This window comes from Erigeron canadensis, chromosome 5, assembly GCF_010389155.1.
Source record: "Erigeron canadensis isolate Cc75 chromosome 5, C_canadensis_v1, whole genome shotgun sequence".
Classification (NCBI taxonomy): domain Eukaryota; kingdom Viridiplantae; phylum Streptophyta; class Magnoliopsida; order Asterales; family Asteraceae; genus Erigeron; species Erigeron canadensis.
This window is the reverse complement of record NC_057765.1, coordinates 27,341,981-27,359,945: the sequence shown is the minus strand read 5'-3', so window position 1 is coordinate 27,359,945 and position 17,965 is coordinate 27,341,981. Positions and strand designations below refer to the sequence as shown.

The window sequence follows — 17,965 nt, the reverse complement described above, 5'->3', positions numbered from 1 at the left end:
AACCATATATGGTAATTATATTTTTTGAACAAGTTTACTTTTTGGTAATATCAAATTTCAAACATACAACCTCTAATTTCGTAACTATATATAATAATAAAGTTATATATCAATTAATTTTCAAAGTAAAAAAGATTATAGAAGGTACATTTTCATTATTAAAATATTTGAGTATACATAAGTTTACTAATTAGGGATCTGACACACTGACAATTGTATGTTGCAATCTCTTAAGTTAAATAAAAAAAAGATATCAAATTGTTAATTGCAATATTGGTTCCTATGGTTTTTCCATTTAAATAATGGGGGTCCTTTCTGAGTTTACTAGCAATGATGGTCCCTTCTGTTAAGATTTGACGACATTCGCTAACGATACTTAAAACAGGGACCAATCTTGAAAAAAATTCTCAAAACAGGGACCCCCATTGCAACGATACTTAAAAAGGAACCCCCATTGCTAAAGTATGTAAACCACATGGATCAATTTTGCAATTAACTCTAATAAAAGTTTTAACTTACAACTTTGTTTAAAAATTACTCTGTACAAATCACAATCTCAATTAAAAGTTTCAACCACAAAGTACAACTACTTTTCCTATATTGACAAATATATATACTGTACCAAATAAACTTTTAAAAGTTATAGTAATTAATATGGTACTTTTTATCAGATTTCAGACACTTTGTTTTTTCAAGGACAATTTTCTAATTTTTCTGACAAAAGTTTATTTTATCACCATTTAACTTCTCAATTTTTGCATTCTTTTGTGAAAAAATATATAACAAAGGCATTGTCATTGCAAAAGGGTTTGTTGATTTGTTTTTCCACTTTTTGGCATTAAAAAAATTCGAAATGTATAGAAAACACTTTTAGCAACAACATTATATATGGTAGGGGTGAGTATGGATCGGTTTGGTTCGGTTTTTGGCTAAAACCGAAACCATAACCGATCCATTCGGTTTTTAGAAAACCCAATCCATTGGATTCGGTTTTTGTTCGGTTTGGTTTGTCGGTTTTTTGGTTCGGTTTGGATCGGTTTCGGTTTTTATTATAATTTTTTTTTAACTTTTTTGTTTATTATGTTATAAATTTAATTTTCAGTTGTTAACAAAAAAAATTATGATATAGAAATTAAAATATAAAGATGTTTTTTATCGACTAATTATATTTTTTAGGTGTTAAAATTGATATAACTTTTATAAAACGAATTAATTTTCTTGTACGTTTTCATTTAAAACATACAATTTATATAGATTTGTATACTAAAAAGACAAAAAGTTTAAATATATTAACATATTTACAAAATATAAGTAATAAATATAAATGTAATATGATATAAATATTAAATAATTAATATATAATTGATTCGGTTCGGTTCGGTTTTTGATCGGTTTTTTGGCATATGAAACCGAAACCCGAACCGATCCGTTCGGTTTTTAGAAAACAAAAACCAAACCAATGAATTTCGTTCGGTTTTGTCGGTTTTTTTTCGGTTTTTGGTTTTAATTTCCGGTTCGGTTTTTGCTCACCCCTAATATATGGTCCTAAGAAAAGTCAATGTGACTTTTCAAAGTCAAAAAGTAGCTTTTCTTTTCCGTTTTGCAACCATATAACAATTAGCAACGACATTATGTCTTCGCAAAAGGTTTCCGTCTTAATATCTTGTTTTTCTTGGGTGAAAGAATTTTCTAACGATTTTCAAGATGGTTGGTGTATGTGTGGTAAAACTATAAAAGTCGATTTTATTGTTTACATCTTATTCTGTGGCCAGCAGTTTATTTGTTCTCCTACTTACATGCTAAAATAAAACAAATACCAGTACTTTTTTTTAATTCTTAACATATGTGTTGTTTCATTTTTAAAGCATATCCCTTGCCAAGCACAATGTAACTCTATATTGTCTACTTGCCGTATTAATCAGAACTTTTTATTCCAAATCTTAACCTAAAATGTTACGAGTACTTTGAACCATCGAAGCTAGCAGTATAAATAACTAATCATCTCTTTCGCTCTAATTATTACAACTAAGTAGCTAGCTTAATCTCTAAATTAATCTATATATCTATCAGCATTATAGATACAACTAGCTAGCTAGCTAGTATGGCTTTGTCATTGATAGCGAAATGTACTAGCCTTTTCATGGTTATGAGCCTTCTAAGTTTTGCGTCGTCTAATAATGGGATCGGAACGATCAATGACCCTCCATACTTGCGTAAGATGTCAACTACACCATTGCCTACATGAATGCATTCAATTAGTTAATAAAATTTTTTTGCTAGCTAACATATATATGTTGTATTGTGCTTTAATTTTCTAACTATTTTGCAATTTTAGCAGTTAAAGTTTCGAGTAAGTTCTAGTTTATGAAAAGTTTGTATATCTAGAACTGTATCTTGTATTTTTCGACCACTACCTAGTACCTAGCTTGCTAGTTGGCTTCATATTAGTTGATATAATCTTTCTGTCATTCAAAAATAAAATTTTCTCATCGATAGCTAACATATATTGTATATTGTAAATATTGCAGCATCAGCATGTTATGGATTCCAGGGTCAAGGAGTAATGATAGCGGCTGCAAATGAGAACTTATTCCAAGGAGGAGCAGCTTGTGGAAAATATTTCCAAGTGACTTGTACAGGCGGAACCAACCTCGGCACACCGCACCCTTGTACCAGCACCCCAACGGTACGTGACCGTAATGATCACGGATCTTTGTCCATCACCTGGTTGCAAGGGTGATCTTGACTTATCACACGAATCCTTTTCCACCATTGCTGATCCTGCATCCGGAGGAATTAAAATCTCTTACCAAGAGTATGTGATTGATCAGAAATTACTTAATTTTTCTACAATCCCGACCCTTCCTCTTATATATATTACTCGTACAATATCCCATGAGTTTACGTAATGGAATTTCTTTTTCTTTTTTTTTTTACATTTTTTATTTGTAGGGTGTGAAGAATTGAAGAAGAAGCAAGACCATGGAAAGTATCATTCAAAGCAACTGTCTTCATGAAGAAGACATCCAAGTTTAATAACACTATCATATTGCGAAATGCATTATGACATATCGTATAATATGAACTTCTATATATATTAATTTTCATTTTCTGTTGATCGATGGATGTCTATCTTTTTAGACTTAATGTACTACTTGCTCATGTATGTTTCTAGCTAGAAATAAAGCTTTGCTCTTCACTTTGGACAAACTCTTGGAAACTTATAGTAATGGTGTAAAACCATTACAAATGAAACATGTTCTTGATTGAAGTTGATAGCGTGAGATGGCTTGAATGTAATGATTCCTTAATTTGGTAAAATTTGGCCAGACATGAATAACTTAAGTTGATGTAGTACACACTAAAAAAATGGATTAAACCAAAAAAGGTTGGTATATATAATAAAGTGGATGAATTAATCTATCTTCTAGTTCGAGAAGGATGTTTTCACTCTCTTTAACTTAACTGGACATTTAATGTCCCTTACGTCTTTCAGTTAAATGTTGGTCACGGGTTTAAAATCTTTGAAAGGCATATTGGGAAGTCTTTGCCAATAAGGTGGAGCATGGTGATTTTCTCTAGCATAGCTAGTTTCCTCCAAAACGGTAGTGGGACTTTCACCACCTGTCATGCTCTCGAATTGACTGTGCTGGTGACGTCTAATCACCACTGTTTTAAAAAAAAACACTTACAAGATTAAACCCTCCCCACCTCAAATTAAAGAAACACAAGTTTCTAAATGAATAGGGAGTATTACCATTGTAATGCAACTAAAACTTTGAGTGAGATATCATTTTATAGACATGTAACCCTTCATCTTATCTACTATACATGCATAATAATTAATTTTTGTTTAATAATTTAATTCATGTTTTATTTATTGTTAAAGTCTTTGAGTTTGGGGTGTTCCATCGAATCTCACATTCTACATTTGTAGTAACAAATTTTTAAGGAGTTTTCTCGAGAGTCCTAAGTTTCATCTCAAATATTCGAGTGAATTAGAAATGGGTCGAGAGTTGATTAGTTCGTCGTTAAAAAAGAAATTATGTTTTATATAAGTAGGTTTAGATAAAATAAAACAAAGTATTAAAGTAAAACAAATAAAACAATGAGTTTCTCTTTACTGAAAATCACCATGCATCATGACAATCATCATGTATCAATTTCTTCGTGAATCTTCGTATATCAATTTAATCATGATTTAAGGGTCAAGATCTTGTACTATTTGTTTTACTTTAATATTTGTTTATTATAACCAACCCTATATAAGTATCGTAAAGAATTAAAACTTCAATTAATCAGTATCGCCGAAAGTTTTTCTTTTTCTTATTTAAATATTTATTCATTATTACCGCAAATATTTGTTTTGGTTTCTATTATACCACAAAAGTTTTTAGTTACTGTTATAAGTCAAACTAGGTAATTAGCCATCACTTTTGAAGTGTCATTGTGTCAATATTTGTTTGGCAACCCCAATCTAACACCTCCAATTAAAATGGACATCACATGCCTTTCACAAAAAATAAAATAAAATAAAAAACAAAATTGGACATCAGATCCATCATGTATAAAATGAATTAAGTGTCATTCATTGATTGTATAAATTGTTTGTATTTTGAGATTAAACTCTGTTGTTCATTTTTTCTCTTGATTGAATGGTTAATTCATGATGGTTAAAATTCTAGTCATCCATGTGTGTGCGCCTTTCTTTAACCAAAAAAGGAGATTGAAGTTATCGACTTTGAGTAAATGGGCCGGGCACAACAAAACCAGTTTCAACTATCAAGCCATTGCAAAAGACAAAGTGTTTTTATTTGTTTCTCCAAAGAATATCTTTGTAAGGAACTATGTAACTTTTTTATTCCAACTATTAACTTAGAATATATGTTGCCGACTTGCTGATCTACAGAAAAATGCAGTATAAATAACTATCATTTTCACTCATATCATCACAAACTTAATTAGTCTCTAACTCTCCATCCGCAGCTAGCGCACCTTTTATGGCAATGTCGTCGTCGTCCATAAGGATATGCGCTAGCATTCTCATAGTTATGAGTCTTGTAAGTTTTGGCTCGGCTGATAATGGGATCGCAACCATCAATGGCCCTCCATACTTGCGTAATAATTCAAATGCACTAGCTATTTATATACATACATATATCATCCTCATTCTTTTTAATGAGATGTTTTTTATTGTAAATATTGCAGCATCAGCATGTTACGGATTCCAGGATAAAGGAGTTATGATAGCGGCTGCAAATGAGGATTTATTTCAAGGCGGAGCAGCTTGTGGAAAATATTTCCAAGTGACATGTACAGGGGAAACCAGCCGAGGTGAACCACACCCTTGCACAAGCACCCCAACGGTGACTGTAATGATCACGGATCTTTGCCCACCGATTTCTTGCCAGGGTAACCTTGACTTATCACACGAAACCTTTTCCATGATTGCTAATCCTGATGCTGGAGAAATCGAAGTCTTTTACCAAGAGTACGTGAACGTTAACTTCCTACATCAATTCCTTTATTTTGTTACGTCGATAAAACCTTTATATTAATACTTCATATTTCTTATTCCACACATCTTATAACAAATGTTATTTTTTTTTATCGTTGTGCGCCCAGGCTATGAAGACAAAGAAAGATCACAAAAGAGGCATTGTCTGCAGAAACAAGATGTTAGCTGTTTGTGTCTACTGCTTGATGCATAATTAACCACGTTTTCAATAATACAAACTATTTATGTTCCACTTTATTAGTTGGTATTAAATTATTAAGTGTTGCTCTTTATTTCTTCTTAGATGTTCTGTTATGGATGTGAATTAATCCTTGTTAAGATAAATTTAGTCTTTTTCGCTTTAATTTCACTACCTAGGAAAACAATAATGACTGTACGTGTTCTTGAGTGAACTCCCAATTAATGACAAACATAAGCCTAATACATCTCAAAAACCTGCAAATATGACATGACCCCCAAAGAATATATTATTCTTTTGGTTAATTAAAAGCATGTCGTTGATTAGCCTAATTTAGCGAGGAGATATATGGAACAACCTTGTTTCAACTTAAGAAGATGATGCTAGGCATACTTAACTTTCTAATCTAACTTATGAATTTAAAAGGCTAAAACCAAATACTGATCATAGTAGCCAACAAAATCAAGAGCTCGTGGATTCAAGTCCCAACATGGATAGCGTGTATGAGTGTGTTTCATCAATGGTACGTACTACACTAAGGATCTATTTCTTTAACAATCAACAAACGCAAAACCTGGACTTTCATACGGGATAGCTCAATAGCCAAAGGCTACACGATCGTGGGCCAAACCTCACATCTGGCCACTATACAAGCCGAATGAAAGCTCAAGTTTACCAAGGTTGACCAATTCCAAGAAATATCATACAAATGCCAACCCAGGGATTGAACATCCGCCTCGTGTGTAAAGAGTGTCTTATCAATCCAACTATTGGTCATTGGCACTAGGGATGTTTTTTATAAAAAATTTCAGCTAAATCAAATAATGTGTTCCAATGTCATATTTTCAAAATAATCTTTACTTATTGAAAAAAGGAACTCTGTTATGCTATTATTACACGGCTAGTTATCTAAATTTTTTCCACTTCAAAAATGGAAAACTTTTTGTATTTTCCAAACTTGCAACTAAAAACGTGTTTTTAATTTGGGTTAAATCCATAAAAAGGTAACCTATTTACACGAATTTCCTATTAAAGTTAACCTATTTTGTTTTTGTATATTTAAAGGATCCTATTTTCAAAAAATTCCTAATAAAGGGTATCTCGTTAGTTTTTGACAGACGGAGCTCGTTAAGTGCCACGTCATCGATGTCACGTCATCAATTTTGCTGACGTGACACTTGACTTTGACGTGACACTTGACTTGACTTGACTGGTCAAAGTCAAGTGTCACGTAAGCAAAACTGATGACGTGGCATCAATGATGTGGCATTTCAAGAGTTTCGTCTGTCAAAAACTAACGAGATACCCTTTATTAGGAATTTTTTGAAAATAGGATTCTTTAAATAGACGAAAACAAAATAGGTTACCTTTAATAGGAAATTCATGTAAATAGGTTACCTTTTTATGGATTTTCCCATTTAATTTTAAAGGTTTTTTAGAGATAAAATTATTTCCTGTTCATTTTCATAGAAATTGAAAATAAAAAAAAAATAAAATAAAAAACATTTTGATAACCAAACTCAGCCAAACAGCCAATCAAGCTAGATTTATATGATTATGTTGAGAACAATGCTAACATTAAAGTTGGAGACAAATGTGTTAAATTGTTGCATACCGAATATGAATGATATCCTCAACTTGACAAAGCATGCTTAGTCTTTATAACGTGTTTAATACACTACACTGTATTTAACCCATAACAGAATTACACATCACGCATAAACCGGTTCTGACCTAGGGACGGCAACGGGTCGGGTATGGGTCAAGTTTAAGTAATCCCGGACTCGGACCCGATTAAAATTCCCCGTCCCAAACCCGGACCCGGAACCGACGGGTCCCCGTTTGCTTACTACCCGTCGGGTAACGGGTTCCCCACGAGTAATCGGGGATCCATTAATTTATATACTTATAAGTTATAATATATTACGTACTGGTTACAAGAGCTCTAATGTATTGATTAGCTAATGTATTAATTAACTAAATTCGTAGTTACAAGAGGTCAGGTTTTATATGTAAAATTGTTGGTGACAACTACAAATAAAGTTTAGGACAATAGCCAAACATTGGCACTTTAAATCACATTTAAGCTACAAGAAGTATAAATATTTGTGATTAATTTTTAAATTATCAATTAGCATTTACCCTTTTTTTTACCTATTGTAAATATAAAAAAATTAATATTATATAACTCAGTAATATATATGTATCGGGTATACGGGTTCGGGGCGGGTTTCGGGTATACATGTTTTAATCTAAGACCGGACCCGTACCCGTACCCGCAAAAAAATACAATAGCATCTCCATACCCGGACTCGAACCTAGCCCAAAAGTGTCGGGTTTCGGATTTCCCCGTCGGGTACAATTTTTTTTGCCATCCCTATTCTGACCCATTACCCAATGTGCCAACCAGCTTATGTTGCGAATGAAGCCCTATCCATTAATAAAGTGGCCTGAACAACAGACAGGAGCACCTAACCTCATTAGCCATCCAACTATTGTTGCCTTTTTATGGCACCTTTAGAAACTAATATAAACTTCCTCTGAGTTTTTGGACCTGGAAACTCAAAAATTCAACAGAATCAAAAGATTTGCCATTTAAATATCAAACGATGATATCTGCCTCCAATTATCTTAACTAGAATATATAATCTTCATCATCATTGTCATGGTTGTTATCGACTTTGAGTAAATGGGCCGGGCACAACAAAATCAGTATCAAGCCATTGCAAAAGACAAAGATACTTATACGAGTAATTTGTTTCTCCAAATTAAAGAATATCTTTGGGTGGCACTATGTAACTTATGTTATTCCAATTATTAACTTACAATGTTGCTGATGATGCACTAAAAGCTGCACTATAAATAACTATCCTTTTCACTCATATAGTCACAAATCACAATTAACTTAGTCTCTAACTCTCTATTTGCAGCATATCTTTTATGGCAATAATTAAATACTCTTGCATTCTCATACTTATGAGCCTTCTAAGTTTTGGCTCGTCTGATACTGGGATCGGAACCATCAACGACCCTCCATACTTGCGTAATTAATTTAAATGCCAAGATCATATACTGATACACACCAACATTGCACACATATTATATATGCATATATACGTACATATCATTCCCATTCTCTATTTCTGATAAGATGTTTATATTGTAAATATGGCAGCATCAAAATGTTATGGATACCAGGATAAAGGAGTTATGATAGCGGCTGCAAACGAGGATTTATTTCAAGGCGGGGCAGTATGTGGAAAATATTTCCAAGTGACTTGTACCGGCGGGACCAACCTAGGTACACCTCACCCTTGTACAAGCACCCCAACGGTGACTGTAATGATCACAGATCTCTGCCCACCACCTGGTTGCAATGGTGACCTTGACTTATCACGCGAATCCTTTTCCGCCATTGCTGATCCTGCAGCTGGAGGAATCAAAATCTCTTACCAAGAGTATGAAGTTTTTCTTCAATTCTTTTTTACATTGGCTCTTTAATTACATGTCTTAGTTAACACAATTAAAACACATTGGGTTAAACTCAGATCACAGTGTGTTTTTGCAGTTTTCTAGTTTTCACAAAAAATTTAGTTTTTAAATGAATAATTTTTGAAAAACATATTAAAAACACGTTGTGTTAAATAAGATCACAGTGTGTTTTAGTCAGTTTTCTGGTTTTCACGAAAATTATAGTTTTCAAATGATCAAAACTCATCAAATACTCACCCATAAATGTTATATTAAGTATACAAATATTTTACTACACCTTAACCAAATGCGATTTTATCTTTGTGTAGGTTGTGAAGAAAACGAAGAAAGATCGTGGAAAAGTGCACTTAAAGTACTTGCGCGCGTATTTGTAAAGAAGACTTCTAATAATTAACCCATTAATTATTTTGTTGTCTTATTTATGGATATCTAGTCCTTGTAGGAAGTTGTCTTTTTCTTGGCCTTTATGGCAGTATCGTTTTTGATGGAATTTTACCTTTCGGTGTTTTGACGAAGTTCTTAATAAAATTCTGTTGTTTAAAATAAAGAAAAACACTATGACGAGCTAGTTTGCTAGAAGCAGTGTCGCATTTCCTATAACATGAACATTTTTTAATTTCCATTTTGTCTGATGTTTATCTCTGTCTTTGCTTTACTTTTCGTTAATTATTGGCATATATATCGTGAAACCAAGGTGTGTTAATGTTTACTGAAACAATATTGTCGCTCTCGATCTTTGTATGACCAAATCGTGGAAGATCAACATGAACGTACTAGTAAGTTGTGACATATAAATGGACGGAAACCAATAAACTAAAACATGATTGTGATGTTCTTGAAACAACACGTGACGTAATCCTTTATCGACACGTGTTTTTTAATTTATTTAAATTAGTTTTTTTAATTGTATATAGATTCAAGGGATAACTACAGAAAATTAAAAGCACCTTTCGATCAATTCACGATAATAACAGTGATCTTTAAAAGTTTTCGTTTTAGCAATGACCTTTCATTTATTCACGTAAACAATAACATTTGACACGTGTCGCAGGTGATGTGGAAAATTTTAATGACGTGGCAATTTTTACTGACGTGGAATATCTTATTTATCAATTACTCCTATTTTCGTTTCCGCGTCCTTTTTACTGACGTGCAAACTTTGAGCATATCACTGCCACTCATGAGTTATTGAATATAGATAATTGTATGAATGAAGCTGCTTTTGAGAGTCACAATTCAATGATGGAAGATGCAGACAGAATAATGGAAACTATTATGAAGGTGAAACAATAAGGATGTATGAGTGTAGAACCACAAGATGGTGCTGAACCAATAACTAGATAAGAAATCCATGCTATGATGAAGACTAAAACATGTATGCAAGAATTATTATTCCCAAAAGCAGGTGGAAGGTGGAACTATTGAAAAAAGACATAAGGCTTTCTTTTCTCATCATAAAAACTTAGGGAACTAGAGAAGTATGGTTTATATGGAAGTCCACCAAAAAAGCACAATCTTCGACCAAGACCTAGTAAGTCACTACTTTCACATGAAGAGGGCACAAAAGAAGACGACCTAATTACTCTTCTTTGAAGTATTATGATGTATGGTTAAAACATTTTGCCAGAATTATGATGTTTGTTTTTAAGTTCTTCTCTGAATTGGATTATGTAACCATCATCTTTTGAATTGGTTTACTTTAACCAATATATATATATTATGTTTGTCTTGTGATTATGATGTGGGTTTCAACTATTTAGATACGATGTTTGTGTTGTGATTTTTCCAGATAATTAATACCAGAAAAATAAGATATTCCACGTCAGTAAAAAATTGTCACGTCTTTAAAATTTTCAACGGTCACTTGCGACACGTGTCAAATGTTACTGTTTACGTGAATAAATGAAAGGTCAATGCTAAAACCGAAAACCTTTAAAGGTCATTGTTATTATCGTAAATTGTACGAAAGGTGCTTTATATTTTCTGCGGTTATCTCTAGATTCAAATTCCTTATTACACTTAGAATTAAACTTTAACTCTTGTCATATAGATACAAAAAACATTATAACCTTATTTGATTGATCGTTTTCACATAAATAAAATTGTTTCTTTTTCTTTCTCAATTATTTAACTTGTATTAATTATATTATTTATAATAAGTTATTAACATGAAAACTTCAAAAATTTGAGTTTACGATCCGAAATCACAAATCTATTTGCCGTTATCCACTATACTTATAAGTTTCGATTTTGACGTGATTTTAAAAATTTAAGGTAAATAAAAAAAAACTCTAACTAAACATATATTATATGTATCATTACTGTTTATTATAATAAAGCTTCAATCATCAGTTTAATTTAAAGTTTAACCATAATTTATTTAATACTCACAAATAATTATGTACGTGGCATATTCGAATTTCTTTATGATATAATCTATATAGCTATCGTACTTCGTATGGGTATTAGGACTAATATTTACATATGTTCTTAATTGAATCTTCACTCATTATCGGAATTTAACGATTCTTTTTGGTAGTAAGCAAATCGTGAATAAAATTAACATATACACTAGTTCATTACAGACCAAAATAAATATGGAACAAAAACCAACAATTTTGAAAATCGGGTTTTGATTTAGATGCGAGTAATGAGGATATTGTAACTCCTTCAACAAAAACTAGCATGGTACCTGCATAATGCGTTGGTGTTTATGGCGGCGACGATGTGGTGGCAAGAGACGACCGTTGATGGTAAAGACGACTTCGAGTAGTGTAGATAATTGATGTAAGGATTAATAAATATATTTTAAAATTTAAAGGTATAATCAACATGGAAACTATTTTTTTTATAATATCATATAGATATAGATAACTAGTTATTCACATTTTTTTATCTACCCTTATAGAAAGTGTGGTTTTAAGTAAAATAAAACAAGTATTAAAGTAAAACAAATAAAACAATAGGTTTTTCTTCATTGAAAATCACCGTTTATCATCTAAATCATTATGCATTAATTGCATTGTGAATCTTCATGCATCAATTAACCATGACCTTAAGCTTCAAGCTTGCTTCCATCTGTCAAAAAGTTTCATATGGTTAAAGAGCTTCAAGCTTTTAAATTCGGAGAAAAAGCTCAAAAGTTAAACGCTTCCTTGACTACGAAATTACATGAGTGACCATGACATAACATTTATTATTCTGACATCTTGACAGTCTTTTGCATTTGACCAAAGGAGCTTTTCTCATGTATATAACTTTAATTTTGACTTGGGCGCTACTAACAGTAGCAATATATAGAAAATAATTTTGATTTAAATCATTAATATCAAAATGGGAAATGCACGATTTAATGTATATTATGTATTTGTAATTAAGATTTTTTTTTGTACTTTTTGTATGGATAAGCAATAAATAGATTTTCATTTTTATGTATTTAAATGAATATAATATATATCACTATATAATACAATATTTAGTAACAAGTATTATTTAGTTATATCCATTTTAGTCATTTTATACATTCTATAAAAAGTTATAGTTACTCTACCAAACACTTAAATATATCTAAAAAGTTTCAGCTACCAGCTACAGTTACCAACTACCAGTTAACAGCTACAGCTACCAGCTAGTTTTGCCAAACATACTCTTCGTATTTTTAAAAGTGTGAAGAAATAAAAGGGTCAAGTGAGTCTCACTTATCATATTTGTGACAAATTAAAGTTATCGACTTTGAGAAGGTGAGCGCGTTCACTTTGGATTTCCCACCACGTTTCGAGAATTGAAAGAAGTTTTTTTCGGAAGTTTTGCCTTTAATAGTAGGGATTCGCGTCGTTCAGAAGTAAAAATATATATGATAGTTGCCGTTTTAAAAAAAAAAAAATAAGACATCAAAATGGTAGAAGACAAAATCACAATTGAGAAAAATCCAATGTTTTAACGCATGTGTGGGACTTGCAATTGCAGGCCTCAACCAAAGTTACAAGGTTAGGCTTGAGATCTTTGTTGTTTATTATGCGATACTCGGAACCAAATTGGTTACTTAAAGAGATTGGATTTTACTTTTAGCCTCAAGTTACTTAACTGAACAATCAAGTTATTCTTTATTCTGATTGGCCAGCATTATGCAGTTTCTTAATTAATATATTCCATTTCTTGCAAAAGCCAAAGGCAATTTAATTAGTCTTTTAACATGTTCCATTTCTACAAAATAGAGAATGTTTTTGTGAGATATGTAACTAGTAGCCGTATTATTGTATATTCTAATTTCTAGCCTACAATGTTGCACTGATGCACAGAAAGCTATATTAATAATAACCATCAATTTCACTTATATCATCACAAACTTTTCTTGTCAGCATTTACTTGTTCTAATGTAAAAAAAAAAAAACAAAAAAACAAAAAAAAAAACTTATTCACAACTTAGATACAGGTACAAGCTTTTATATATATATATATATATATATATATACTAAAAGAGTAAGAATCCTAGCATTTTAAAGCCCTCTTCAAAATTAACCTATTTTAAAACATTGCCACCTAGGATTACATCATATGTGTCATCTCCATAATTTTTTACAATATTTATCTTATTTATATATATCAAAAAAGAATTTAAATATTAAAATAAAGACTAACTATCCTAGCATTTTAAAGCTCTTTTCAAAATTAAACCTATTTTAAAACATTGCCACCTAGGATTACATCATATGTGTCATCTCCATAATTTTTTACAATATTTATCTTATTTATATATGTCAAAAAAGAATTTAAATATTAAAATAAAGACTAACTAGCTAATTAACCCGGGTTCAACCCGAGCATATTAATAATAGTTTTTTAAAAGCGTATGACCATCCTGCTGAAGTTGTCACGACATGGATTGAGTCTATTCTGAAATATCTATGTGATAATTTACTACAACATTTTTTAGTTTTGATAAACAAATGCATATAGCTACCTTTAAGCTTTTGTGTATCAAATATATTTGATGTACTTAGACAACAAACATTAATATATTTGATGATAACCATTTTCTTTTTATGTTTTATACGGGTTTTTAATATTAAAAATATTTACAATCTTTACTTTTTTTTTCAAATTTTTTATCACGCGCACATCGTGCGGGTAAAAGACCTAGTATATATATATAGGGTTGGGTTATTTTAGGACCACCTCTTATTTAGGACCAATTAGGACATGTGTTTTTTGTAACTTACACACCACCATCATCATCTACTACGATATACAAGACTTTTTTGTAAAAACACTAAGACTTTTCGGCGACGGGCCCACCGAAAAATCATGTGTAAGTTAACTTACACATGATTTTCCGGCGACGTGGTGGCCGGAATATCATGGTGGTGGTCGGAGATGATCATGGTGGTAGTCGGAGATGATCTTGGTAGTGTGTAAGTTACAAAAAACACATCTCCTAAAATTGGTCCTAAAATAAGTGGTCCTAAAATAACTTGCACCTATATATATATATATATATGGGGGAAGGAAATATGAGGTTGTTAGGCACCTAAGTTGGGTGAAAAACCTCTCACATATCTTTTTTTAAACCATAAAAATCATGGGGGGCCAACCATTTATTCAAAATATTAAAATATTGGTATGTGGGGGGTTTTTCATCCAAGTTTAATACATAACAACCCCATATTCACTTTGTTCTCTCTCTCTATATATAATATATATATATATATGTTGTGACACCCGCCAAATTTCATATCGACAAATTTTGACATTCACTCATACTTATAGAATGAAATAACTATGTGCATACACATGATATATATATATATATAACTCATATACTAGTCAATGCATATCATGGGTTAAAAACTATTATTATTATTATGGATATATAGCTATATTAACCATGTCAACACACATATATGAAAAATATTGATAAACATTATTTATTATAAAGAATATCCAATCGAACTATTTTTACTACAAAACTCAAACATCTAAGATACAAAACTAGTATGGTTAAAATTAGTTAACTATTTCAATGAATATAAATGATGGGTATTTACAAAATCAACAATGAGTTAACCTACCTTATTTTGTCTTACACTATACATTCCAAAGGTTCATATGACTTGTCACTAGAAACCTTATAATTTTTTTAACAAAGTACCAAAAATTTAATTAACTAAACAATAATTGCAACTTAGTTGGGATGTAAGTACAAAGAAAGGGAAACCAAAATGTGCAGACATTTCTAGCCTCACACCATCATTTCAAGTCTTTATATATAGTGTTTTGGTCCCCCCACTTTCTATTCACATATACATACAAACCAATAATACAAATAATAAAATATCTATGGTTCTTCCTTCTCTTTATTGACTCCCGATCAGCCATGTAACACCGCCGGCAGCAGCCACCGGAGCACCGCCGAAACTGCACTAGGTCGCCGTCGATCATCCATCACATCCCATCAACCCCCTACTTCACCATTCAACACTAGGTTATCTCTTTTACTTAATTAAATTTAGTTTCATACAAAACCCACTAAAAATATATGTTTTCTCCTTCTCATAATATTACTTATCAATGAGTGTTTAATCTTGAGCTTTTAAATACTTTAAAGGTGGTAATGTTAAGAAAACAAAGTGTCCACAAAAATCACTTAACCAAATATTTTACTAAACTTGACATACTTCTCATCGTCTTAAAAACTTATCGAACTTTTTGTTTATTACTAGGCTTGGTAGTAAGAAAGAAACATATTTACATGAGCTTTTTGGCATATTTTTGGTGAAGGAAAATTTAAAAAGATAGATGGGTTTTGATAGCAACTCACATAAATATATATATGTATGTATGGACTATGGAATCAAAAGCTTGTGATCATATATAAGTTGTTGGTGATGGTGATGGGAGTGTGGGGACAAAAAAAATAGTCCATATACCTTACTGACTTATAAGAAAAAGAGTGGGACAAAACTAGTAAAATTGGTATTATATTAAATGATTGATCTTGATATGGGATGGGTACAATATGGGGATAAATTACTTTTAGCAGAATATGTTTGATTGATCATATAGGGAAATATAGGAAAATATGAACTAATGAAATAACACATATTTATAAGTGCAGAATTATGACATGTTCTAAACAAAACACTTAATACCCATTTCTTTTAGAAAGAAACAAATTAAAATCTCAAATAGCCATAACTTGAGAAGTAGCTCACGTACATATATTTATGCATAGATATATGAAGATAAAGCTTGATGAAGTTAATTTGTACTATGGGGGAAGAGTAGGACCAATGGAATCATCAAAATATTTAACTAGTTGAAAAATAAAAAGATGGTGATTGTTAAGTAGTTTAGTCCGATGGTCTTGTAACACCTTTTTGGAAAGTAGATGTCATATTTTAATCAAAATACTTCATAGCCATGTTTCTTTAAAAAAGTAAAAATTTTCATGAACTATTGTATGGATATAAATGGTTTTTCAATGAAAATGATATCATGTTTAAAACTTGTTACTTTCTTTTAGGAACTCAAAAAGGGATCATAAAAAATGACGGTAAAGTTATTTATATTTTGTACAAACTTGTTCTATAAAAACATTTTTAAAACAAGAATACCTCTTCAAAATTTAAGATGTTGCTTCTGGAATTCTCGACAAAGTCAAAAGCATTTTAATTAAGTATGTTAATTAATCACAAATGGTGTTAATAATGTGGAGTTAGACCAACAACGAAATGCTTCGATCAAAAACTATTCTTATTAACTATAATAACTTACATCCAAACAACTTTAAATAAACAACTTTAAATAAATGTTTAAAAATATGTTTTAAAACATAATAAACATAACAATTTACTTGAGTGATGAAAAGCTTTTACAATAACTCTTATTAATATATATTATTAAAAACAAATATTTATTCTTTGTGCATTTAGGTTAACGTCACACGTTTGGAAACTTATTCGTATTTACACTTACCACCTTCAGAACTCACTAAGGTGAGTTTTCATAGCCCCGCTTTATTTAATTATTATTGGGGTGAAATGCATGCTCTTTACTTGTATAATGGATACGAGTACTTTAAAAAGTGTATACATAGATTGTACTAAGTTACTCTGTTCACTTAAGGCCTCACTATCATGAAACGGTTAGTTATGGACATAAACGTGAATATATTAGGTAGCGCTATTTGGGATTGACACTCCCCGTCCGAGTTGGTAGCTCCAACTTGACCTGTACGGTCGAACGGATGCATATATATTTGGAAAACTTGAGTACTCTGAACAAGTACTTACTTGAGGCACACCACTGTCAAGTTTCGTTTCGTGAGCTTAGTTCAATGTATACTTTCTTTACTTTAGCATTGTTTTTAGACAATGGCTACTCGGAAATCTTGTGGTTCATGGAACCTACTTTTATATAAAAACCTATGGAACTTACCAACTTTATGTTGACAACTTTTAGCATGTATTTCAGGAAATTAGATGAATTGCTATGACTTGGAATGCCTACTGTTGCATGCGCTAAGGACAACTTAACCCGTCTCTCAGACCTTAGGAAATTGACTTATCAATTTGCTAAAGTCTTTATCTTATTATTTTGTTTAATAATCTAATGTTTTAAGAACAAATTTCAATTTCAAGTATTATATTATTATGTTTATCAAAACAATGATATTTCTAAATGTATTTCAAAAACGACACGTTTAGTGGTCGTTCATTATATCTTATATTGCGATTACTTGAAAAGTCGCACCCCATGTCGTACCACATCTTGGGGGT

At 31.4% G+C, this 17,965-nt stretch overlaps 2 protein-coding genes and 1 pseudogene across 2 annotated transcripts; all 3 read left to right on the top strand.

Annotated features, from left to right (window-relative positions):
* The first annotated feature begins 2,134 nt into the window (after window positions 1-2,134).
* Window positions 2,135-2,909, top strand: LOC122601473 (annotated as a pseudogene).
* A 2,112-nt stretch (window positions 2,910-5,021) lies between these two features.
* LOC122601472 (EG45-like domain containing protein) lies at window positions 5,022-5,826 on the top strand. The gene is made up of 3 exons (XM_043774230.1): window positions 5,022-5,118; window positions 5,209-5,491; window positions 5,802-5,826. Exons 1-3 carry the CDS (start codon window positions 5,052-5,054, stop codon window positions 5,824-5,826), a joined length of 375 nt encoding a protein of 124 aa, XP_043630165.1. The 5' UTR covers window positions 5,022-5,051.
* A 2,810-nt stretch (window positions 5,827-8,636) lies between these two features.
* Window positions 8,637-9,197, top strand: LOC122601471 (EG45-like domain containing protein). Its single transcript, XM_043774229.1, has 2 exons — window positions 8,637-8,739; window positions 8,872-9,197. Exons 1-2 carry the CDS (start codon window positions 8,637-8,639, stop codon window positions 9,195-9,197), a joined length of 429 nt encoding a protein of 142 aa, XP_043630164.1.
* The last annotated feature ends 8,768 nt before the right edge of the window (window positions 9,198-17,965 follow it).

What these genes read in the sequence shown, in the direction of transcription:
- LOC122601472 (XM_043774230.1), top strand. Translation starts at nt 5,052, where the DNA reads ATGAGTCTTGTAAGTTTTGGCTCGGCTGATAATGGGATCGCAACCATC. An exon ending in CAATGGCCCTCCATACTTGC is followed by an intron (nt 5,119 to 5,208) that starts GTAATAATTCAA and finishes TAAATATTGCAG; the next exon opens with CATCAGCATGTTACGGATTC. An exon ending in ATCGAAGTCTTTTACCAAGA is followed by an intron (nt 5,492 to 5,801) that starts GTACGTGAACGT and finishes ATTTCTTCTTAG; the next exon opens with ATGTTCTGTTATGGATGTGA.
- LOC122601471 (XM_043774229.1), top strand. Translation starts at nt 8,637, where the DNA reads ATGGCAATAATTAAATACTCTTGCATTCTCATACTTATGAGCCTTCTA. An exon ending in CAACGACCCTCCATACTTGC is followed by an intron (nt 8,740 to 8,871) that starts GTAATTAATTTA and finishes TAAATATGGCAG; the next exon opens with CATCAAAATGTTATGGATAC.